The 26,198-nt window shown below is 37.6% G+C and overlaps 2 protein-coding genes across 5 annotated transcripts; one reads left to right on the top strand and one right to left on the bottom strand.

Moving 5' to 3' along the window:
• Positions 1-294: 294 nt before the first annotated feature.
• Positions 295-15,566, bottom strand: LOC105331452 (uncharacterized). 4 transcript variants are annotated; one of them, XM_066071174.1, is made up of 2 exons: positions 15,444-15,566; positions 295-1,730 (listed from the first exon to the last, which is right to left on the bottom strand). In XM_066071174.1, the coding sequence occupies exons 1-2, from the start codon at positions 15,476-15,478 to the stop codon at positions 683-685; spliced, it is 1,083 nt and encodes a 360-aa protein (XP_065927246.1). In that variant the 5' UTR covers positions 15,479-15,566; the 3' UTR covers positions 295-682. The 4 variants fall into 4 exon arrangements, with proteins under 4 accessions (XP_065927246.1, XP_011431964.3, XP_011431967.3 ...); XM_011433662.4 differs by lacking the exon at positions 15,444-15,566 and adding an exon at positions 13,139-13,281; XM_011433665.4 differs by lacking the exon at positions 15,444-15,566 and adding an exon at positions 5,075-5,996.
• Positions 15,567-19,567: 4,001 nt separating this feature from the next.
• On the top strand, positions 19,568-20,726 carry LOC105331471 (Heat shock protein beta-1). The gene has a single exon (XM_011433685.3). The coding sequence runs from the start codon at positions 19,708-19,710 to the stop codon at positions 20,431-20,433; it is 726 nt and encodes a 241-aa protein (XP_011431987.3). The 5' UTR covers positions 19,568-19,707; the 3' UTR covers positions 20,434-20,726.
• The last annotated feature ends 5,472 nt before the right edge of the window (positions 20,727-26,198 follow it).

The raw sequence follows: 26,198 nt of genomic DNA, 5'->3' as shown, positions 1-26,198 counted from the left end.
TTGCTCAGTGGTCAACATGTGCAAAAAACCCATATTTTTAAGTTTTTGCAAATAATCGATTTCCTTGTACTAACGTTTCAAAACTGGAAAATCACTCATTTTTAAGTAACTGGACACGCATCTTATTTTAGAAGGTTTCATAGATGATTATATGCAGAACAAACTACGACTATGAAACATACTTTTATCTAAAGTTCACATTCGTTAGCTTTTCTTTACTATGTATGGTTTGTTACGATAGAAACATACATACATGTATTGTAAACGTCAATTTCATTTAAAACATGGTCAAACTCCTTTTTAATCAATTTTATTTAGATATCGATTTTCAGAACATTTCCTAAGACTAGTATGAAACAAATCTAATGATCTTTTTAAAAAAATTGTAAAACAATCGACGCTAATCCCATTATTGAATGATAAGTTCATATCAACCGGTTTCAATGAAATAAAATTCAGATATCTTTGATTTTTAATAATCACTTTCACATCATCATCATCATCATCATCATCATCATCATCATCATCTAGACGATATGTAGGAACATTCACATAAGACGTACAGAACGTTACATTAATTAAACACGGTGGCAAGTGATGAAACACAACAGTGTGTGTAATAAATAACACAATAAATACAAATGTATCCAATAAATTAAAACACAAACAATCTGATGACGTTTCACTCGCCCTCGGCGTGACTCTGAGTCACGTGGTGCGTCTTTAATGGCGGGGTAGTTGCATTCACCGGGTTCACAGAATCCTGTTTGGTTTTAGATGTTCTGGGCGTTGCCCCACTTCTGCTGTAGTTCGTCACAAAACTATTGGTTCGGCTGTCCACAATCAAAGAACAGTCTTTTGTCGCCTCTGATGGAATTTTGGGTAAAAACACATTCACAAAGACTTTCTTTTTGTCGGCCCTGTCACGTGATCTACCGTTGATCAGCGTTTCGTCCACGCTTTTCACAACATGACTCCTCTGTTCGATTCCATGTTTCTCCTGCTCCAACTTAGCCCGGGTGATCAGTTTCTTTTTTATTTGAACATTTTCAGGAAACTCAAATTCCCGCCCGTCTGCGTCTGGGGTGGTAGGTGGCGCAGACGGATATTTAGACTTCCGGTGAACACATTCTTCCACGTTATCAAAATCCGAGTCGTGTAAATGATTAGTTTCACAGAATTTACAGTACTCACGCGGCGAGTTGGATTTGTTTTCATGTAACCGACAGAACAAGTACTCCGGAACTTTCAGGTGCAAGCTTGGATCAAATTTTATTCCTTGCTTCTGTAACTGTTTTCCTATCATCCAAGCGTCTTTGTGACTTCGAACAAAATCCCACTCGTCCTTGAAACTGTATGACTTCACGCTGTCAGCTTCTTTCGGAACATCTCCGCGGTTTCGATAAATCCCCTCAATGATCTCCCTCTCCCCTTTGGTGAGTCCCGCTTTGTCACGTAGAAACATGCGCCCCGGGTTAATGTTCGCGCCGCCTTTATTTCTGGCCTTGACCTTGTCGTGTCGTTGTGACGCCACCGCGAGGTCTCTGTAGAACTTGGACACGGATACACACTCGCCTAGGTCCTCTGACCAATCGTAGAATCTCGCGATACTCACGTGAGATCTCGGCATCGTCATCACCGCCGAACGGATCCTAGGGGTCGCTGCAAACGACTGGTGATGAAGCGGAAGTGACGTATGAGGTCGTGGTTTCTGGACCAGCGGCGTGAAGCTGAAATAAGAAAGAGACATGGTGACCATTTTGACAACTTTTGACAGATGACAACACACCCCATTTAATGAAAGTTTTCTTTGCTGATAAAACGTATCCCTATATTGATCAGAGATTTGGCTAGGTGACTTTAGTATTGATCTCGCGACTTTAATTTCTAAAAATCTAAGTGAGCTTTAATCAGCGGTGTGGGTAACAGATCTCTGCTCGATATCACAGAACACGAGCCCTTTGGTGCATCAAGTTGTTTTGTAGCCATCATCAAGTATTGTTGAAATACAGGTACAGTAATTAGATACAGGATATTAATTAAACTCCATCAGATTGAATCAAAAGACTCTATTTCTCTGAACAGCCTCGAATCCGCCATCATTAACCTGTTTTCATCCTCTTTGATATCCACGTGGTTTTTTTTTTATCTTGTGACCTTTTCAATATGTGTCAAAGATAAACAAATCATACACAGTCAATCTCTATTAAAAATGATAACAAGAAAAACATTGTGGAGGGTTATTAAAATGAAAAAAAACTTGATAAAATGGAATTGAAACAAAAACAAATATTGCTGTGTTTGTATCGCAAGGTAGATTCGAGCCGGTATCTTTGGGAAATGGTCCTGCAAGTACGTCCTTACGACACTGATGCATGTATTTATCAATGTATCCAATTCGTGTACAGCAGAATTGTAACTTGGGTTTGGGCGAGATATTGGGAAGATATCAATGTGTAAACTATTTAGAGGACAACAATGAAACTTGGTAGTATAGAACAATCGTTCAATTTTCATGAAGACGGAATGGAGAGAGAGAGAGAGAGAGAGAGAGAGAGAGAGAGAGAGAGAGAGAGAGAGAGAGAGAGAGAGAGGGGGTCTTGTCGCTGATATGTAGATTTGCGCCATTCTCCCTTTAATTAATAATAACTTCTCCCCGGCTCTGTTGTTTAAATACCCTGACTACACAAAGCCCGCTGGCGACCCCTGTGTTTAACTTTATGAAATATTAAGAATTATTGAGCTGATAACCACTGAGTTCTATTGAGACCCCGTGATGAGTTTTAAAACAAGGATTGACTACCGTAATGTGAGGGAATTTGGAATTCATCCCACAACATACCAATACGAGCTAACCGAATATTTATGAGGGAAATAAGATCGGGATATTTTCATCCCTTCTAAACTTTTATACACCCAGGTATTGACAACAGTTTTGAAATAGAGCGATTGAAAGAGAGAGATAGAGAGAGAAAGAGAGAGAGAGAGAGAGAAAAGGAGAGAGAAAAAGAAATTTGCATTTAATGGTGTATTTGACCGTACACTGCTTTATCAAATCATGATTTCGTTACGTAATTGTAACTGTGATTAAAACAAACCCCTCATTTCCTGATCAGATTTGATCATACCAGTAGCCAAGTTATTATCATCCTTATCAACGCAAGCGATGACTACACGATGATAATGTCGACGTGCCAGACATTATCTGATGCACCATATCTCAAATTGTTCCGTTTAATTCGCCCTATGACAAATAAATCGTAGTGGCGTGATCGATTAGATACACAGAGGAATGAAATATCGAAATGTCGGGTTTTGAATATTAATGTCTGTCCTTCCTTTTTTCGACATATTCTCTCTCTCTCTCTCTCTCTCTCTCTCTCTCTGTCTCTCTCTCTGTCTCTCTCTCTCTCTCTCTCTCTCTCTCTCTCATATTTGATCTCTTTCCTAACTAGTCAAATATTAACTCCCAAAAAAGTTAATAAGAAGACTAAATTTAGAATTGTAAATATTATTGTCGTATATTTTAGTCTTAGTTTTGTTTATTTTAAAGTTCAACTTTGCAATTCTTCCTTATCTAACCTTATGTCCTTCACAAAATTGTTTTGAAACACGAATAGGCCTATCAGCAAATTGTAAAAGACACCATTATATTTTAGTTCTCTGCGCGGACATTTTTGATGTATTGAAATATATATATATCATTTTGTTATTATTGATATCAGACATGATTGTTCCTTCCCTATAGCCACAGTCCCATTCATATCAGATATAATGACGATAGTCAACGGCTGTTAATTAATTAAATATCCCCAATCAACGCTCAAAATCTCGAATACAGGCAAAGTACAGGTTAATTTAGTCCGTGAGAGCACGGATCCTGACCGTTATCGGTTCTAACATTTAAGTTATTATGTCGATAAATATACGCACTAAATAAATATAATACAAGATATACAAAACATGCCGAAAAGATTTTAAACAATTTACAAAATCTTTATGAAAAAAAATTATTAATCTGTAAAGACCAAGGGTTTGCATTTCAAATAAATCATCTAAACAGAGCATATTTGAGTGCTTGGGTTTTTGAGATAGACGATATAGATGATAAATGCCTCCGTATGATTTAATGACACAGAAATAAAATCATCTAATTGGAAAGACATACCTAGTTTCCTGTAAATAATTAATTAAAATGTTGCGAGTCAAAGAACTGTTAATACTTACTATCTGTTTCACAATTTAAGTCGAGTATGACAGCCAAATCCAATTAGTATTATAGCAATCAATGGCGAACTTGTACAAGCTTTGGAGTTGAAAAATAAGTATTATTGATGCAAAGAAAAAGATGTAGGTGCGTTCATTTCCCAGTGAACGGACTACTAGTATAATTATACGTCTGCCGATGTCGTCTCTGTGTTAGAATTATTCTCTGGGTATGAAATGAAAGAGGTTTGTTTTCACTTTGAAACCATTAAATGACACAGTAAGTGTCATTTCCCGATCTTTTCGTGTGTTTTGCTTTTAGTTTTAATCTCTCTTTTCTTTGAATACACACAAAAAGTGTGAAATTTATATTTAAACTGATTAAACAAGACAATATAGACAATGAATAATTATGTAACAAACTATTAAAGTGAAAAACATATGAAGAGTATCTATAACTCAATCTGTAGTTTTCGTCTCAAATTTCACAAGTTTAGGCGTTGTTCAAAAATGATGAAAAAGTACAATCCTGATATAACGGTCCATAAATAGAAACACTGAATTCCGTCAGACAACGGGCGTAAACATGCATTTTAATTCAAAGGGTCTGTATTTAAAAATGAATCATTTCACGAACCATTAATCAAGAAAATGAAAATTCTTTTTTTTTTATCTTGCAATAATTGGTCTTTGCAAAAAAAAATAAAATAAAAAATAAAATAAAAATAATATTCTTTCACAGAAATACAAATTTTAAGTAGCAGTCCCATGTATCTTTATTTCTGTTAGAAATGACAATCTTAATTTAAAAACGTATTTATTTGATTAAAAAATGATTTAATGCCGAGTAGATGTATTTAAGACTTACGTTCAAATTCCTAGAAACTTAGTCCAACTGAACCTAAGTGTGAACAAAACACAGTGAATTACTCTCACATGATTTAAACTCATTATATATTAATCATCCGCTCAGCAAAGGTTCTCCATGACTTCCGATGTCACTATCGATATTCATATCAACACACTGCCTCGAAACCGTCACTCTTCATCGGAACTCTTTTGTGTTTCCGGTTCGTTCACTTTCTCCGCCGGTGTCGTCATGGTTCCGGACATCACGTTTTAGATCAGAAGAAATCAACATGAGGCTTCTGCACAGTACTCCTCAAATCGTCGCTCAGTGCTACACAATCTAGGTGCATATACAACGGTTAACAAAGACAATGCATATTATTTTCCTTTGTTCTTTTATCTCAAGGTCGTTAACGAGGCGGAACAAGGTGGGTCATGGCGCCGGTTTGTAAACCAATATGTCTGCCAGATATCTCGACGATTCCGGCGTCACCACGTGTTGACAGTCGCCGTGAACATCGGTGCAGGTCCCTCGCGCTAATCGGCGAGTTTGTGTGCCGTGTTTGCGCCACGAGACCATCAGCGCGAGGGTTTTAACTGAACTTAACAGGATTAATGATATCAAAACAAAACGATTTGCCGGGACAGGGTGTTTGAATGGGGAGGGTTTACTCCCCTGAATGGTGTATTCTCTGGAATCAATACACAGCGGAGATTGCTGATTACACAACGTTAGCTGCATGTGTCGGCTCTATTGATTGACGAGAAAAGACAACAACTCAAAGAATGGAGACTGGAATCGGAGGAAAAGTACCCGGACTTCTATAGTTCGTCAAGATCAGACAGACATGCACTTAAAGCTTCTCTCTTCTTGTCATATTCCGTCAATTCCCGCGTATCATAGCTTAAACAGACATCTGGACCCTGTAGGCGCATGGGCAGTACACCTGTTGATTGATATCTGTCGAAATTTCACTCAAAGTGTAAAATAACAGAAATATATAGTTGATATCTGCATCTATAGATATCTACCGATATCTCATTCAAAACTGATACACAAATATTAGATGATATCCATGTTTCTTAGATAACTGTTTATATCTCACTCAAAATGTTTAATCACAAAAAAATTCAAAATGAGATCTGCATCGAATAGATATATGTCGATATCTCACTCAAAATGTTATCAACAGGAAAATTGGCTATTGAATTTCAACTGTTTGAATTACATCTTCATTGCACTGCTAAAGATAAAATGACAGGAGGCATAGGTTTGCCAAATCCTTCGCTGTTACCGTCAGACTACATCTAAGTGTTATGGGGAGTAAGTTGATAGATACCAAACTCACGAAAAGCTATGGTAAAAGATGACGTCACTTCCGTTCTAGTTACAAAGCGGAAGGGAAGTGTCTTTTCGACTTGAATAGCTTTGACGACAAAATAAGAAGTAAACTTAAACCAATGCCCGTGTCAAGCACCGGAAGCATTCACAACAAAGAACAAGAATGAGATTCTTCAGCTAAATAAAGATCAAAGAAAGAAACTGATAAATAATACAAACTTCAAACATAATTTCTTCTTCCAACTGTTTGTTGCTAATGATAAATAATCAAAACAAATTGGACTAAACCAAATTCTGACGATTAGCAATACATCACAAGAACACTCGCCGGGAAATCGAAGGATATCACAATTAAAGGATATATCTTTTCATAGTACAATAAAAAACTTACACTATCTGATTCAATTAATGGATATCGCAACTAGTGCAGTTAACCTGCATTGTACATGGTTTGATGTTGAATGCAAAAGTGATAGCAAATTCTAACTTTCTATGAAGTAGGACATGCATTGGCAAAATCGAACTACAGTTAACCTATGCACTCTCATACCTTGATCTTATGTGAGCAATAATGAAATTAGTATTTTGAAATCCGCCTACCTATGTCAGAATCCAATACTTGAGCGCTTTGATTTGAATAATGATACAAATAGAGTTAACAATGATCAATGCAGCACTCCATCAGCAAAGATATCGTCAACGTATTCCTGCTGGTGTCTTTCATTTTTGTTTATATATGATATCACATTATGATACCATATGATATTTTAGTGCGTTTAACAGATATCACAACAATGTCGACACATGTAATTGATATGGTCAGTACTGTACAGTGTACAATGTCGACACATGTAACAGATATCTTGGGTCAGTACTGTACAGTGTACAATGTCGACACGTGTAACAGATATCTTGGGTCAGTACTGTACAGTGTAAAATATCGACACGTGTAACAGATATCTTGGGTCAGTACTGTACAGTGTACAATGTCGACACGTGTAACAGATATCTTGGGTCAGTACTGTACAGTGTACAATGTCGACACGTGTAACATATATCTTGGGTCAGTACTGTACAGTGTACAATGTCGACACATGTAACAGATATCTTGGGTCAGTACTGTACAGTGTACAATGTCGACACGTGTAACATATATCTTGGGTCAGTACTGTACAGTGTACAATGTCGACACATGTAACAGATATCTTGGGTCAGTACTGTACAGTGTACAATGTCGACACATGTAACAGATATCTTGGGTCAGTACTGTACATTGTACATGTCGACACATGTAACAGATATCTTTGGTCAGTACTGTACAGTGTACAATGTCGACACGTGTAACAGATATCTTGGGTCAGTACTGTACAGTGTACAATGTCGACACGTGTAACAGATATATTGGGTCAGTGTTGTACATTGTACATGTCGACACATGTAACGGATATTTTGGTCAGTACTGTACATTGTACAATGTAAACACGTGTAACGGATATCTTGGGTTAGTACTGTACATTGTACAATGTCGACACATGTAACGGATATTTTGGTCAGTACTGTACATTGTACAATGTCGACACATGTAACGGATATTTTGGTCAGTACTGTACATTGTACAATGTCGACACGTGTAACAGATATCTTGGGTCAGTACTGTACAGTGTACAATGTCGACACATGTAACAGATATCTTGGGTCAGTACTGTACATTGTACAATGTCGACACATGTAACGGATATTTTGGTCAGTACTGTACATTGTTCAATGTCGACACATGTAACGGATATTTTGGTCAGTACTGTACAGTGTACAATGTCGACACGTGTAACAGATATCTTGGGTCAGTACTGTACAGTGTACAATGTCGACACATGTAACAGATATCTTGGGTCAGTACTGTACATTGTACAATGTCGACACATGTAACGGATATTTTGGTCAGTACTGTACAGTGTACAATGTCGACACATGTAACAGATATCTTGGGTCAGTACTGTACATTGTGCAATGTCGACACATGTAACGGATATTTTGGTCAGTACTGTACATTGTTCAATGTCGACACATGTAACAGATATCTTGGGTCAGTACTGTACATTGTACAATGTCGCTACATGTAGCAGATATCTTGGGTTAGTACTGTACATTGTACAATGTCGACACATGTAACGAATATCTTAGGTCAGTACTGTACATTGTACAATGTCGACACATGTAACAGATATCTTGGGTTAGTACTGTACATTGTACAATGTCGACACATGTAACGAATATCTTGGGTCGGTACTGTACAGTGTACAATGTCGACACGTGTAACATATATCTTGGGTCAGTACTGTACATTGTACAATGTCAACACGTGTAACAGATATCTTGGGTCAGTACTGTACTTTGTACAATGTCGACACATGTAACATATATCTTGGGTCAGTACTGTACATTGTACAATGTCGACACATGTAACATATATCTTGGGTCAGTACTGTACATTGTACAATGTCAACACGTGTAACGGATATTTTGGTCAGTACTGTACATTGTACAATGTCGACACATGTAACGGATATTTTGGTCAGTACTGTACATTGTACAATGTCGACACATGTAACGGATATTTTGGTCAGTACTGTACATTGTACAATGTCGACACATGTAACAGATATATTGGGTCAGTACTGTACATTGTACAATGTCAACACGTGTAACAGATATCTTGGGTCAGTACTGTACAGTGTACAATGTCGACACATGTAACGGATATCTTGGGTCAATACTGTACATTGTACAATGTCGACACGTGTAACGGATATTTTGGTCAGTACTGTACATTGTACAATGTCGACACATGTAGAAGATATCTTGGGTCAGTACTGTACAGTGTACAATGTCGACACGTGTAACATATATCTTGGGTCAGTACTGTACATTGTACAATGTCAACACGTGTAACGGATATCTTGGGTTAGTACTGTACATTGTACAATGTCGACACATGTAACAGATATCTTGGGTCAGTACTGTACATTGTACAATGTCGACACATGTAGCTGATATCTTGGGTCAGTTCTGTTTATTGTACAAGGTCGACACATGTAACAGATGTCTTTGGTCAATACTGTACATTGTACAATGTCGACACGTGTAACGGATATCTGTACATTGTAAATACGAGAAAGCGCGCCCATGTCATCGGGGGGATGCAAACGGTACAGCTTACAAGACAGAACACTGACGTTTTTTGAAAGTCTTATAGCCCTAGGGTACACAGGGCTAAACAGGCCTTAAAGACTGTATACTCAATTCACATATTAGTAATATCACAAGTGCACTGCATGTATATACTTATTGTGTAACAATACGAACAAGAAAATCGAGGTTACTTTTTTTTAAAGATATCTCAAGATTGCTTTCAATATACGTTGCCCATCTTACCGGTATTGATTTCATCAAATATTTTAATTACCCTGTTTTGAAAAATAAATTTAACAATCATCTGAAAAAAAATTTACAATCAAGTAAATAGTTTTCATTGGCTACAAGGAAAAGGGTCGGCTAAGTAAACTAGTACGCATAAATTGTGTATTGGATGTGTAAACACTGTATAACAAGGGCTTAAGTATCGTAACTTCTGAGGCAAACCTGACCGTGAAAGCCGACTCTAGGATATCTCTAATCTTAACCCACTGTTCCAATTTTCATTGACCACAAGAAATCGATGATCTTTTTTATCCTCGTCTTAAGGTAATCCACCTCAAACCCCCGGGACCCCCCACAAGTCGATGACATACCCAGACAGAAAATCGATGACTCGGGGTCAAAAGGTCAACCCGAGCTTCTATCACAGCTGATGGGGGCAATCCTAAAAGGGACCATTTTCCGATCTGTGACAGAAGTATTTTAACCTTATATCGGCGTGACTTCTCTCTCCATTACGGACGACCGCCACCAATGGCTGACATTCCCCCGTTGAGAACAAACAACTAATGTAGGATTGATTTGAAGTAGGAACTCAATGTCCGAATTGACTTGATTGGTCTGTTTTGGGTTTGTATGTTATGTGTAATTAGCCGGGAAGGCCCAGTTTCTTATTTGTCAAGAGATCTTTGACAGCTTCATCACGTATCGTCAATGTCTGCCTAGGAATTTCATCGGTATAAAATTTATTTAACGTGTTGTTGACTTCATTGATTTTGACAAATGACGAGGACATTTCAGTTCTATTTCTTATACATGTATACGTGTTACATTAGGAACACACCTCTGAACCTGTCATTCAACTTCGTCACTATTACACACCCTCAATCCCGAGGGTGAAGCAATTGGGAGGGGGGTCCGACAAAGATTCTACCATCCCAAACTGACTTGATTAGTCACTAGTAACGGTTCCGATGTTTGGACTCTGTTACTGAGCAAGATCGATCAGACTGCACTATTGATTAATTTTGATGCAGTGGCAACTTACAGTAAAGGTATCTAATGCTCAATGCACGCTATTCAATTTTGAAATTGGTGCAATATGATTATCTTATTGTGCACCTACTATCGATTTGAGAGAGAGAGAGAGAGAGAGAGAGAGAGAGAGAGAGAGAGAGAGAGAGAGAGAGAGAGAGAGAGAGAGAGAGAGAGAGAAGAGGATGGAATATAATTGTTGTAGGAAAACTTAATATCATCAATTACAGAAACGTGGTCTAGATTGATAGGGAAAAAAATAAATTCATTACAAATACATTAAACTCTGCTTCCAATAACAGTTATGAACCCAAAGGACAATTAACGACATCTTTACATCTGCTGAGATCGAAATTCTATAGATTCAAATACAGTAGTTGATTTTTTCCCACAAGTAAATGAGCAACCAGCAAAGAAAGGACCATCCCACGCAAATTCTTCAATGACAGAGGGGGCCTTTTTTCCGAGTTGCTGAGAAAGGGGTAGAGAGGTGCATATATCTTGTTAATGGATGCAGACGAGACTCTTTAAGTTCCCGCTGCCATTAATTTGATTGCAGAGTTTGCATCAACAATAATCTTGATCGATAACTGTCCTTTCATGATTTGAATGAAATATGAATAAAACATTTGTTTCTACGTAAAAAATGGAATTATGCATATTCATGTAATTTGCTTCAAAAAGAGTTTTTACAGAATTTGTTTAGATTCTATTAGCTGCTCAGCAGAAATTATAAAAATGATGCATAAAATTATGTGAGTGCATGTATAAATGCATAATTGAGGTGAGAGAGAGAGAGAGAGAGAGAGAGAGAGAGAGAGAGAGAGAGAGAGCGAGAGAGAGAGAGAGAGAAGGAGAGAGAGAGCAGGGTTGTCTCTAAGACCCAGGGCGGGGAATTTACCCGCCTTAAATGCCTTAATTACCCTGCTATTATTGCGTTTCAAATGCAATGTAGCTATAAGGAAGACCCCCTGACCCCCTTCTACTTTTTCATTTCTTCCTTCTATTTCAATTTTTAGAGACAACCCTGGAGAGAAAGAGAGAGAGAGAGACTGAGAGAAAGAGAAAGAGAGAGAGAGAGATTTATGACTGCACGAGTTATCTTTCTTTCTAAATGCGATCATTTGATAATGGTACAACTAATCTAACATCTTGTGTTTCAATTTTCCACTATCCTAAACTATTGTATTCGAAGCACCACGCAAAATCTCAATGCACCACTGATTCCCATAATGCACCACTCATACCCATAATAAACCACTCACTAAACTGTAGATGTTGTCCGTAAAATCACCCCGGTAGACAATAGACAAGAAGTCATTACACATTCAAAAACATTAATAGGGAATTATTAATTATCGTAAATCACTTCCCGGAGTATTGTCCAAGTCCATGCCAGGTAGAACAAATATGATACACGAGTTGGTGAGAACAATGGCGGCCTCTTTGACTGTGTGCGATCCGTCATCCATCCTCTGATTTATATACAGTAAATAACCGTCAACTAAACATCACGCACTGACACGATTCCAGCTGACTGAATGCAGAATGCAGCACTTAAATTCTTATTGACATCCCCCCCAAAAAAAAAAAAAATTAAGTGTCCCACATCGAACATCTTACCCCCCCCCCCCATGACAACCGTATAGTTGACTATAATATAATTTTTCCCGACCTTCTGACCCCCACCCTTTTTTTGGCTGATATACTATCCCTAATATGACTTTTCCCCGACCCTACTGAACATCCATTCCTTGAAGGAGATACAAAAAAGTGTAAGCAGAGAAAAATCCGTCGATTCACTGAGTGTTCTTATTGGAAACTCCGCCGAGGTAGCAAGAAATCTTTCTGCTAGCAGGTGTTATCAATATGCTAAATTAGTATAAAAGAATTAAAAGCAGAAAGAAAAAAAAACTAATTTTCAGTGAAACATCACTTCCTATTTTGAAAACTCTGTCATGTTTTGTTTTGTTTTTTTGATTTTTTTTTTGTTTTTGCTCATTGTTTATTTTTAAAACGAAACTGATAATTGTTTTGGCAAGTCTTTTTTAATACATTTAGTTTGAAATTGAATTCGTACGACCGTTTATACAAAAAAAATAAAATAATCATCATGGATAACTGTAATTTTTCATTTGTTCATTAAAAACGATTCTATTAGTAATTTGTAAAGGTTGAAAAATAAATATGAAAAAATGAGAAGAAAGAGGAGAACAGAGAGGGAGTGAATGAGGAAGGAAGAGAAACAGAGGAAAGAAACAGACAAAACGTGAAAACAAGAAATTAACCTACCCCGCGCGGAAGGCGTTCGTCGGTTTAACAAACTCCATTTCGTGATTTGGGAAACAAGGGTGAAAAGTTCGATACGGAAGTCCATGGCATTCCGTTACCATGGCAACAAATTTTTAAACACTTTTCTTCAAATGGGTTTCTTACTTTGCCTCAGTTCGTGGACCAGCCTGAATCCCTAACTTTAATCACACTTCGATTTATCGTCCAGCGAGAGTTTGCGGAGTCTCCCCACAGGAATAACTGTCGCCTGTCACGAAAACTTCAAGGAAACTCTCGCGAATTCTCGCTCAAGTAGAACATGAGCCCGTCGGTGCAATTAGCACAACACGCAATTTTGTCTATAATGTCAAATTCCTGTCAGATTTTACGGGATAATTAAGTCCACATTTGTTTTGAACTTCACTTTGTTATTTTTCTCCTCGGTAAAATTACAGAAATTCTGTGATGTGTTTTAATCTTTAAATGGATACCTACATTCCCCCATTACATCATTTCTGCCCTTTTCCCGACAAATGGCGGTGTGTTATCGATGCACACCTGGGAATTCGGATAAGATCCATTATTTCGGATTTTATCACACCTTGATGTTGAATAAAATCAGGTGATAAATCAGAAAAAATGAGAGGAACAATTAGCGAGTGACGCGGCAGATTGATGGGGCGATTCATTGCCGGGGGTGTGATGCAGACAGCCGCACCCCCCAAAACAAACACTGGCGGGGTGATTCAGCCCGAAAATACAGGGAGCTAATATTTCAGTAAGATTCATGCATGGAAACGATGTTTTAGCAATGACAACTCCAAGTTTCCTATGAAACTTCCCAAGAGTCGTGATAAAGACTGGTTGTTGTTTAAAAAAGCATCAAGTATGCATAAGATGATGCATTCCTAGTACTTTAAAAATTCCGTGTGATTGTCTGTCTGTTTGTAGTCTGTATTTTTCTGACAAACTTTTTCTTTCTTTCTTTCTTCTTTTGTCTTTCTTATTATTGATTTTATGCTACGATTTATCCTAATGGACTACATGTATAAACTGTGAACCACACCCCCCCCCCCCCCCCCCCACACACACACTTTATTTATGCATGTAATTCTGGGATCCCGAGTCATTTCAACACATTCAGATTTTTACTTCGCTCATCATTTCCCCACTTCTCACACAAACTTTTTATGAACTTTTTACATCAAAGGAACCTCCTTGGAGATTTATCCAGGCCCCCATTATTTTCACATATTTTGCGGGACCAGCTTTCATAAAGCCGAGCATTTCTGCACCCGCCAAGATTCACGTGCACTTTGCCACCCGGACACCCAGGAATTGTATTGTGGTACGCGTGTAATTATGAGGATAAATGTTAACAATTGTCCGTCGTATTAGTATAAAGCAAACATCAGTGAGAACAGTATTTGTGTAGGTGTAATAATCTACAAGATGCTTATAACGTGTCAAAAAATTACGTCGTTCACAACTAGTCAACACCCCCCCCCCCCTTTTTTTTTCTCGCAGCAACCAGTTTTCTTGAATTTACATAGAAAAATTTAATAGTCACGGAGTTGCCCCTCTCCCACTTTTCTGGAGGTATGTAAAAAAAAAAAGAAATGAAAATAAGAAAATGTGGAGTGAATTTGATATACTGGAGGCCCCCCTCCCCCCCCCCCCCCTCCTCACCGGATTAGGATTTTGAAGATTTTAGAAAGTTTTGTCTTGCATGTCAAGATTATTTTTGGGAAAAGTCTGCCCCCAACTTTCAGAAACGATGCTACATGCCTGTACGTTACATTTCCCAGTCTATAAACTATAGGTTAGGCAGATGGATATTACCACAAGTTCATACATTTACATTATTACAAGACGATAAAAGAAGAAAAAAATGAATCAAATTCATTTTTTAACTTTTTCTTCCAAGATTTATAAGGCGGTAAAAAGATATCCCAATTATGGTATAAATGCGGGATAACACAGTCATGGAGGCCCCCCTCCCCCCCCCCCCCCCCTCCTCACCGGATTAGGATTTTGAAGATTTTAGAAAGTTTTGTCTTGCATGTCAAGATTATTTTTGGGAAAAGTCTGCCCCCAACTTTCAGAAACGATGCTACATGCCTGTACGTTACATTTCCCAGTCTATAAACTATAGGTTAGGCAGATGGATATTACCACAAGTTCATACATTTACATTATTACAAGACGATAAAAGAAGAAAAAAATGAATCAAATTCATTTTTTAACTTTTTCTTCCAAGATTTATAAGGCGGTAAAAAGATATCCCAATTATGGTATAAATGCGGGATAACACAGTCAGACTTACCTAGAGGGTCTTCTGGGTGATACGGTGACCGCCATCTTGGATTCAGAGAAGTTCCGGAGAAACTATGAAGGAGTTCGGTACCAGACTTCGCGAGGACTCTGAAACAACAAACAACAGTAGTGTCCAATACAGATACATGTACCTAACTAACTCTTACTCCAGTGTCCGCGGACAGGCCTATACCTCTGTTGTTTCAGCGATATTTGAATGAACAGAAACAGAATCAGTTATTTTGTGTAGGCGAGACCTCAAAACGACTCCAGAACGACCAACGTATCCACAACAGACGGCTTGTCTGTGTCAGAAACTAAAGTCCGAGAAACCGACATCTTTGTGGCGGAGGTTAATTACGTAACATGCGTGAACGAGCCGGTAATTGGCTGAAGGATGCTTCTCGTCTTTCTCTCGAACCTTGCGAGATTTGCGCGTTATCTTCAGCATCTCTCTTCAAATTAGTCTACTTCCGGTACCTTGCGGGGGTCCCTGGGTTCTCTGACGACCTGCGTCTGTCTTTCATAGCGTAATCTACCCGATAATTACGCTACGTGGAACCGATCCTGTATATGATGCGGACTACGAGCCGTTACCTCAATTCCCTGTGCCCCTAGAGAGAGATCAAGTTAACAGGCAGACTCATTTTTCCAAACCAGATCAATCCTTGATATCGCACTGAACATCCTCACAAATTCCATCTAATGAAAATTCTTTTTAGTAAAACGAAATTCGAGAGGACTGAAAGTTTTACCTTTTTTAGAAGTTATAATTCCAGTTCAAACGCCAGCAGCCAGGGGGACTCTGATATTGGCTTGTTGACTCGAGGACAATACCTCACAAACATGCTCCCAGAAAACGTTCAAATCAGAAATCACAACAGAAATCAGGAAATAATTGCGTTAAACCAACGTTAACTTCTGGTCAAACAATGCCTTTCCTTTGATGGCGGGGAAACACACATTCCCTCATTAACCCTCCATTTAAATAAAATCGACAGTTATACAGACATGCATTTCGCGATTTAACACCAGAGTCAACAAACTTCGAGCGGCTTCTAAATCGGACATAGATCGGCTGGCCTGTGGTGGAGAAGGGGGGGGGGGGGGTAGGGGCTCTCGAAGCTCTCTCTATGTCGGCCCAGCTACCGCGGAACCACTGTTGACTCAGACCACATATGCCCCACTCGACTGGCACTTGTCGGGCGGTAATAACGCGCGGACCCGCGATTTATGGTCCTCATGGCTGCTAGTTTTATTGTCCCTAAATGGTGATTCGATTACATATTTCTCCTTGTCGCTCCTTTGACGATGAATTTACGGGGCTTAAAAGTCTGATATTGTTTGTCCTTAGTCCAATGGCCCGGTAGTGTGTAGTGATGAACACCCGACACTTACTGACAAAGACTTAGTACGTCTGACGGAATATGCTTGTGTGTACTTCTTAAAACTATATACTCCATAGTCAGCGTTGTGCCCTCTAATCCAAACTTTCTGAATACTGACACCTCAAAGACAGAGAAAAACCCTAACAGCTTATACATACATGTAGAGACAAACGCCGGACAGAGTGGGCTAGTTAGTACTGTAGATTCTGTAGTAAGAGTAATGTCTTCTAATTCATACATGTAATTGTTGTGTTCATTGACTTCTCAATAGCTGACCCCCCCCCCCCCTTCTAGAAAACACCGAGAAAACGACTTTAAAAGTAACAATCAGACACACTAGTAAGTACGTAGAGTTGTGGCTCTTTTAACAAAATCACCCCACCCTAGAGCCAAAAATACCCCCAAAACAACATAGGGGCAACAATCAAACAAAACCTATTGCCATAGACAAGATTGCGTTAAAGAATTGCACTGGAACTCAGTATCATTACTGTCTGTTAAAATTGATAGCGTTATCAAAACCTCATGATTTGAAATTAAACCATATAGAGTATGAATGACTATCGTCATCATCGACAACATTATCATCTTTCTTGTCTTTGCGACCGGTACAATAATAATCATCGTCATCATCATCATCATCATCATCATCATCATCATCATCATCATTAACATCATCATCATAAGCAACAACAAATAAAATCCTCGAAAACTACTGACAAAATATATTAATATCCAATACTGACGATTTTGAATTTCAACCAATTCGTTATGCAAATTCTATTTTATAAACAATGATTTGTTATATAGCAGTTCGCTATAACTGTAAAATTTTACAGGGAACTGCCAAGGTAACTCATTAAATTAAGACTTACGTTATATCCGGCGTCTTCAGTTCCAAAATAGATTACTGTACTAGACATAAAATGTTTGATGTGTACTTTAGAGTTATTTCCCTTATAACGGGAGAGTAACACCATAACAATTGCGCTAAATGTCCTATAAAATGGATTAAATATTTATAAAGATTTTAAACTTGGATCGCAAGTAAAATGCACATGTACATACGCATGTAACTGGAAGAGAGAGGCAAGTTCACTTAATTAGAAGTTGACTCTTTTTTACTACTATCGGGTTGAGTTTAAAAAAAGCAATCATATTCAAATCATATTTTTTAGTTTCAAATAACTGTTGAAACATCGTTCCAAATTGAAGATATTTTTTTCCATAAAAAACAGCATTAAATGACATAGTCAATATAAATATAATATTAAATTGTAAGCTTAAAACATCAAAAACTTTGATGAAACATGTACATGTATCTTACTTTTGTGCTGAAGATCTAGCTAATGGTTCAAGCGGGGTCTCCGTCGTCCGACGAGATCTTGCGAGATCTCTCATCCACGGAATTTATGGCAAGTCAAGTTGACAGATAATGTTTTATTAAATCTCGGTAATTATCCTTCCTCATTTCCCTTTCTATTGATCGATCAGTGAAAGCATATGCTAGCATGATAAACTGTTTCGGAATTTAAATTCATCGCTTGTAGAAAAAAAAATCTTTTATAAACACTGTTTAACACTTAATGCAGTTCATATGTGATTAGGAGATTCCAATGAAACCCCCGGGGGATGGAGTTCTTGGTTGGGGGTGGTGGTTAGTGTCAAATATTAAAAGCCATTCACTGCTTTAGGGATGCTGACAAAACAAAATATACAGAGAACCGCACATAATGGTCTCCATCAATTCTCCATTAATTGGTAACGAGATGTCAAGTGTACTTTGCAGTCAGAGCTACGTCGGATTTTTTTTTTTTTTTTGGGGGGGGGGGGGGGGGTAAGAAAATTGGAGACGATTTTCTTTTCACATGGTAGACTATGTGGGGGAGTAATAAAATTATTAACCAATGAAGTGATCACAATCACCAATACCAGTATCGATCATGTCGATATCTAAACAAGATAGTAAAACAGTACATGTACTTGAAAATAAAAGATCAAATACTATTTTCAAAAACGATTTCAAGTTCTTTGGCTTGTTATATTAATACTTTTCAGTTGCAAAATTGAATAAAATTGAAATAATTTTTTTTTCAACAAACGAATCAAACAAAAATATTAATCTTTTACTGAAAGATATCAAACCCAACGTCATAAACCCAACGTCATAGTCTATTATTAGTGACATTGAATCCTGACAGAATTGAAGGAAACATAGGATGATGATAGAGGATGTTCATTCAACAGCGATGGCAAACACAGACATATCAATCGTTCATGTAGAATTATAAAAGATTCTCTCTCTCTCTCTCTCTCTCTCTCTCTCTCTCTCTCTCTCTCTCTCATCTGTTTATTTAATGAATGTGAGTTCATACCCTACAAACCAGACTACAAACACTCCCCCTTCTTTAAAAAAAAACTAAATCGAAAGAAAAAATATACTTCCGTGTTACAATAATTTTTTTAGCTGACGAATGAATTTATCATTGATCGAAGACATTGGGAGGTGATTGTATAATGTTTATTATATCATTTGATATCGTGCACACGTGTAACCACTGATATATGCTGTCTCCTATCTATCTGCCCTAGACCTTCTTTTTTTCCCCTTGCGCAGTATTTACCCGAATTCTTGTTTCTTTTTCATGAATCACGTAGTTTATCAATACAGACATAAATTCAACCAATCAGAGACCGCGAATATAAATTTACCCTCAATTCGGCCTTCACCTCTCCAGAAAATTCTAGCAGGTTCGACAGCGTAGCCCAGAATAGAGGAGAGAAGTCTAGCAAGAGGACGCTTTATATAAAATATCGTGGACAGTCCGCGGGGTGGAAAGCAATTTGTGAAAAAAGGAGAGTTATCAGTTGAAACATTTTGACGCAATGGATTTTCTGCCAATTTCCTTCTACCGACCCGGATACCAGGCCCAGGGAACTCCAATGAGGGACCTGTTGTCTTACATGCTACAGGACGAGCTAGGCTTTCCCGTGACAACTCACGCCTTGCAGCACAGAAAGAGAGAAACCCCGGAGAAATGGCACAAATCATTCCGCCTGGACGGATTCCACCCCGACGAGGTGAAGGTTTCGGTGAGTGATGGGATGGTAAGGATCAAGGCCCGCCACGAGCGCGGGGACGAGGATAACCGTGACGTCAGGGAGGCCACCCGGACCCTCAAGATCCCCGCGGGGGTGGACCAGGGCAAGGTGCACTGCTTTATGGACCACGACAACCATTACGTTGTAGAGGCGCCCTTCATCCCGAAGGAAGAGGACCAGGAGATGGAACTGAAGATTGAGGACGTCCCGAAGGCCATCACCCAGGGGGACGAAGACATGCAAGTAGCCGAGGCGGGGCAGCCGTTCAAGGAGAGTTTAGACCTGTCGGTGTTCGAGCCCGACCATATTAACGTCAAACGCAAGGGCAACATCATTTCCGTAAGCGCTGACCACGACAAGGAGGAGGACGGGATAAGGGTGTCGCGCAGCTTCAGGCGGGAGTTCACCGTACCCGAGGGCATGGACTGCAGCCAGGTCAAGGTGTGTCGTGACCCCGAGGGCAGACTGACCATCATGGCGCCGACCAGACCCGAGGAAGAGGACAAGTAAATACACGACCAAAGGACTAATCCATATAAACTTATTTAATAATTCGTATTTCCATTTTTTGTTTGATACAGAGTTGCCATATGTGACCAATTTGGTCAATACCGGTTTTGTAATATTTGCATTTTGTAATCGAAAGATTGTAAATGTTCAAACGTACCATATTAGTATTAATCCTCGTTAAATATTTTGCTCATTTAGATTAATGACAATGATGCTTTGTTATATAGACTATTGAGTAAGCAGTGTGACTGCTGATCTTGTGTCAATTTGAGAAATAAACATTTGTATGTTTATATGGCTTTTTTTCTATGTAAATCATCTAAACTTGTTACTGCGCAAAAAGACAAACTGAAAGTTGGTAGCTATTGATTGGGGAATTCCGTGATCTTTAAATAGAACGGTGACTAAGTTGTTTGTCGGCCAGAGCCAGATCGCTTACTGCGCAAAATTATAATAATGAAACAGACACCGGATGTTTAAATGCACAACGTTTTACAGTAAACAGCTTGCTTAGTTAATTAACGTACCGTTAAGTATCTTGTTGAGTTTTAAAAAATTCTAAATAATCGGCTAATGTTTGCTGTATTGTAGGCTGTTACAGTTGCCGTTCTTTGTACTTCTGTGGACATGTTTAGTTGAGACGTCAACAAAGGTCACGGTTTATTGTGAATATAACACATACTAAAGGACAACAGCGTATAAGGCATTCGTGCACCCCACTTGGGGCAATAAAACAGAACTATTTTCGAATGTTGATAAAACATTTGTTTTTGACTTGTATACATTTCACGATGCATACACCCGCCGGCCTGCGGCCTCAGGGTGTATGGAAATTAAAAACAGCCCGGGATAAATCCCCGTACACCCTTGATAAAACCTGGAAAACTCAAATGTCCTTGGCCAGTACAAATAATGCCAAATAGCAAGTGTCTAGTGTAGATATTTTTTGAGACCTTCACATTGTAATGTTAAGAAATTTAACTTAGAAATGAAACTAAGAAAGGTAAATGCGTGTTAGTAAGTGGTCAGATAGTAAAGTTCTATATAATAAATGTACTGTCTGCACATCTTTAAATGTAAGATTCCTTTCGAAGAGATGTACATAAGTCGTTTAAATATCCTGAGTGCGGGGGATATGACAGATATTGTACGCTCATCTCCTTTTCTAGCTGCAGGTCTGTAGCTCCCGGTCTTAATGAATTAAGAAGGACTACCAAATTCCATTAATATTCATTTTTATGTACACAAATCAGATAAGATTTAAAATAATATATTTGACAAAGAATCATCATATTACTTAAATTACTATTCTGAAAAGAGAAATCGTACAATTTATTGTTTCCTAAAACATGCAACAATTTTTAATGTATGAACAACGTTATTTCTCCTTTATTTTTTGATGTGTATAGTTTGATTCGCAGAAAACGGAAGTGCGGAAAACGGAATTTCGACATGATTCTTTAGCTCTAGAACAAGGAAGGAAGGAAGTTTTTTAACACTGAACCAAATACAATGACTTATAAGTTGTTAGACTAAATTATTTCCATATAGAATTATAGCACAGACATTATATTTATATACAATACATACACAACAGCGATATTGCCAGAAAGAATGCCTTATTTTTCCCTTGAAAGTGTTTTACAATAAGCTGCCAGTTCATTCGCGGATCTGCAAAATTCAAATTTCCTCCCTCACAAACTCGTATAACCAATAGGACCCCCCCCCCCCCCCTGGGGGAAAAGTTTTTTTCTGGATCCGCTCATGCAGTTCATGTAACAATCGTCTATATTATAAGACAGTGATAATTGAAATTACTTGGTACGTGTATATGCAAACAGAAATTACAATTGTCCTTTCATGTTTATTTTTCTGTACTTAAATAAGATATTTGACAAACAATTACCACATCACTTAAACATACTACTAATGCTATTCTAAAAAAGAGAAATCGTACACATTCTTTCAAAAACGTGCTGAATTTTTCAGGGTATGAATAACTTTATTTTCATTCACATATTTAACGTGTAAAATTCGATTCGCGGAAAACGGAAGTACGACACGATTTTTTGGGTCGAGAACGAGGCCGGAATTTACATGTAGTTACATGTATTAAACTTAACCAAATTAAAGTACAAACCTCCACCCTCACTATGTTTTCCCGTTATATGTTTTTTTTTTAAATGATCAATCAACCAAAAGAATGTGTAATATTCAGTGAGAAAATTTCACTCAAAGAATACACTATTTACTTCGTGTCACACAGGGCTTTATTAACAGAGAGTATCAATTTCTCAGAATTAAGCGTCATTAGAGTTTCACGGGAGAATTTTGTATCAAGTTAGGTGTATTGAATTTATTCATTAATTTTCTAGGTTTTTGATAACTACAACGACTTTATATATCGATGATTACTTTATTATTTGTTCGATAAGCTAACATATTCAATGGTTTTATGAAGTCAAGTCTACAACTGAAAAAAAGAAAAGAAAATGATATCTTAGTTTTTTTAGCCAAAACAAAAATGACTTTTAGACCCAAGTTTTGTGTTAATTTGCAACCTAATATAAACCGTTTAATGTTAAAGTCAAAGTCCGATAACTCGAACCTTGTTGATACCAAAGCCCACTACAAGATCGAAACTGATATTTATAATATTTTAGCAGTAGATATGACTTTTAGACTCAAGTTTTTTGTAATTTAAATCTAAAAATAAACCGTTTTGCGCAAACCCCACTATAGGATCGAAGTACAGCATTTGATGTGACCAAATTAAACAGAGAGAAGACGATCTCGTTTGGCTCACATTAAATTTAATTGCATACTTGTCCGGGAATATCTTAAGTTTCACATTCTGAAGTCCACATATCAGTATGTCGTCGTCACAGTACCTCCTTAATTGGAGAGTTCCACTGAAATATGTTGGGTTCAATTTCGAAGTCCATATAACAAAATGATATCGTTAAATTACCATTCACTTTTAAGATATTCGTACGCGTTGGATTAAAATAAGAGCATTGCATTGATCCAAATTTATATTTTACTTTAATAAAGAAAAATTCAGATTTAATATACATTAGCATACATTAATTAGTACATTCAGTGTTCTGTGACGTCATACTTTATTGTAAAACTTTGAATTTTTTAAAATTTGTGCAAGATAGTTTTACTTATTTTATGTGAATATAATCACATTGATGTTACTAGAATACTGTTAAGTTCAAGATATTTTTTCAGCTGAATTTTATCCCAAATTTCCGTTTGTTAATACATTTTATCTATGCTAAGGGGAAATAACTCTTTTTCTGACCTCTCTCAGTTGTATGTCTAAATGCTATAATTTCTTTGATCCCAACAACCAATTTTGAAATGTGTTTTAGTTTTAGTTTTCTAACACAGTTGACAAACTAAAAAAAGATAAACAAGTTTCTGCCTACAAAGATTTTACTTTTAGCAAAAAAAGGACGGTTTTCTGATGCTAAAATATGCTCTAGTTCATGTTTACCTGACATCTCAAGAAGTGTGATGACATGTATATTTTTTTCTAATAATTGATGAAATTTAAGTCTATTCAGCTCTGTTTTTCAACTTTCATCAGAGAATTTTACGAGCATGGAGTTACCTAAAAGAAAACAACAACGAATGTTTAATATAAACAAAAAAAATCGGCTTGAGTGACAACGGCTTAATGCTATCCAACCTGGATTTACCTGAGTATATTTGAATTTTCCTGACTTTCCTGTCTTTGTCTGTGATAACACTTCAAATCGATTTGATAATGTATAGCCCTATACATTCAATCAATGACTTTTCAATGTTTAATCGTACAATTGCTGAATATTATATAAATATAAGTAATAAGTAACCATTCTCTGAGCATAAGGACTAGTAGGTGATCAAATACGATCTGGCGTGATCAAATCTTTCATAGAGGCCGTTGGGTTTCATGCGCGGATCCAGATAATTTTCGAGGGGGGTCCGAAGGATAATTGTGTTTGCCGGAGGGGGGGGTGTCTGAGGCATATTTGCGATAATTTTACTATGTAAATTTAATAAATTTTCATTTTCCACCCCCACCTCCGACCCCCTTCTAGATCCGCGCATGGTCTTTATTGAATTCGGTAACCTACAACCACATTTGATCACCTCACAGTACTTAAATTATAGGATGTAACCTTATTCCTTAAATACACGTGGATCGATCATTACATGTAAATGTACCAAATGCATTTCACCGAATGACATAAAGGATTCTTTTGTCAAATATCAATCAACTATACATATCCTGCACACAAATTAAAGCCCCATTCGTCTTAACCAACTAAATTTAATACATTCAACATGTATATGTATAATAATATAAACAACATATGAACGCTAGAAAATGTATCAACACTATATATAATGGAGAGAGAGAGAGAGAGAGAGAGAGAAAGAGAGAGAGAGAGAGAGAGAGAGAGAGTAGGCGGGGGTTGGAGGGAGCGATCATTTTTGGTCAATATTTCGGTTGTGGTCATCGTTGTAATTCACTCACGGTAAAAATGCCAACGTTATGGACAGGCGCCCGCAATTCATTTCACATAACAAGCGGTTTATAAGCTTTAACTAATCTTGTCTCTGTCTATGTCGTTAAGTCGTAATTCTGTTGCACAATGGTCAGTTGGTTCCTTTGGGACCCAGCCCCTCCTTTCGTCGCTGGCGCTGACCACTATGGTGTGAGGGTAGTCGAACTGGTTGATAATCGCCATTATCCTTCTCTCTGTTTGCTGACAAAGTCTCTGTTCGATTCCATAAGCTTCTTCTTTTTTGCGGTTTCATTATATCAGTCCTGGTATGACTCAGAACCTGTTTTGCTGGGTAAGCAAAGCAATTTTTTTTATGTCCGGCAACTCCTGTTTCACCGCGTCCACCCTGTATTACGTAATTACTTACATGTTACCTAACCGTATTCTATAGATTTCCCCCTTCTATGGCCCGCTTTATCAATTGAAAACGGATGCCCCGCCTCAAATTGTACCCAGACTCATACAATAGGGGAGTCTCACCCACAGGCACCTGACGTTATATCTTTTTTCTCATAACTACATGTATAATTATACATACAAACCATCTACCGAATTATACATAAAGTACACATCTAGGATCTATTTAAATGTGTCACATCAGCTGGAATTTTCGCGTGAAACTCCTCGGTAAAATTATTTTGCGACCCTCTTCGTCTTCCTGTGGGTCTTTCAACATCTATTATAAGCTTTCAACCTATTCAATCAAAACCGCACCACCACAAGAATAAATATGGGTTACGCCAATTCCAAGATAGTCGACTTTTTAATTACCTGAATTTCAAGTTAAAATGACTTAACTTGTTAAGGAACTGGCGTACATTCTACTTGTATATTATAGTTCTTCGTTTTCGAAGCAAATACTGACATCATTCTTGTGTCACCAGCAAACAGTGCACCCACCCATCCTTAAGTTTTGCGTGATAAGTAACGAATTATAACCATGAAAGTAATATAATTATTGTAATACTTTAAGCAATATTTATTAGTGAAAGAAATTATCAATCGAAGAATGACCTATATTTTCGTAAAAAAGACTGAGGAAAAAGCTAGCGTAGGAATATGAATACTTCCTATTTCTTGGGGAAAGGTGGTTTAAAAAAAATAATTTTACGTTAATTTTGTTTTACTACAAGTATAACATATACATCGGTATTCTAAACATTTGTTGTAATGTTGTATCTTCTGATTATGAATGGAACT

The sequence above is a fragment of the Magallana gigas genome, chromosome 9 (assembly GCF_963853765.1).
Source record: "Magallana gigas chromosome 9, xbMagGiga1.1, whole genome shotgun sequence".
In the NCBI taxonomy this organism is placed as follows: Eukaryota; Metazoa; Mollusca; class Bivalvia; order Ostreida; family Ostreidae; genus Magallana; species Magallana gigas.
This window is presented reverse-complemented; position numbering and strand designations above follow the sequence as displayed.

Bases quoted from the DNA above. Each gene is read 5' to 3' on its own strand.
- LOC105331452 (XM_011433662.4), bottom strand. From the start codon at position 13,239: ATGGTAACGGAATGCCATGGACTTCCGTATCGAACTTTTCACCCTTGT. The intron at 1,731-13,138 runs GTAGGTTAATTT...TTCTTATTTCAG, and splicing joins ACGAACGCCTTCCGCGCGGG to CTTCACGCCGCTGGTCCAGA.
- LOC105331471 (XM_011433685.3), top strand. From the start codon at position 19,708: ATGGATTTTCTGCCAATTTCCTTCTACCGACCCGGATACCAGGCCCAG.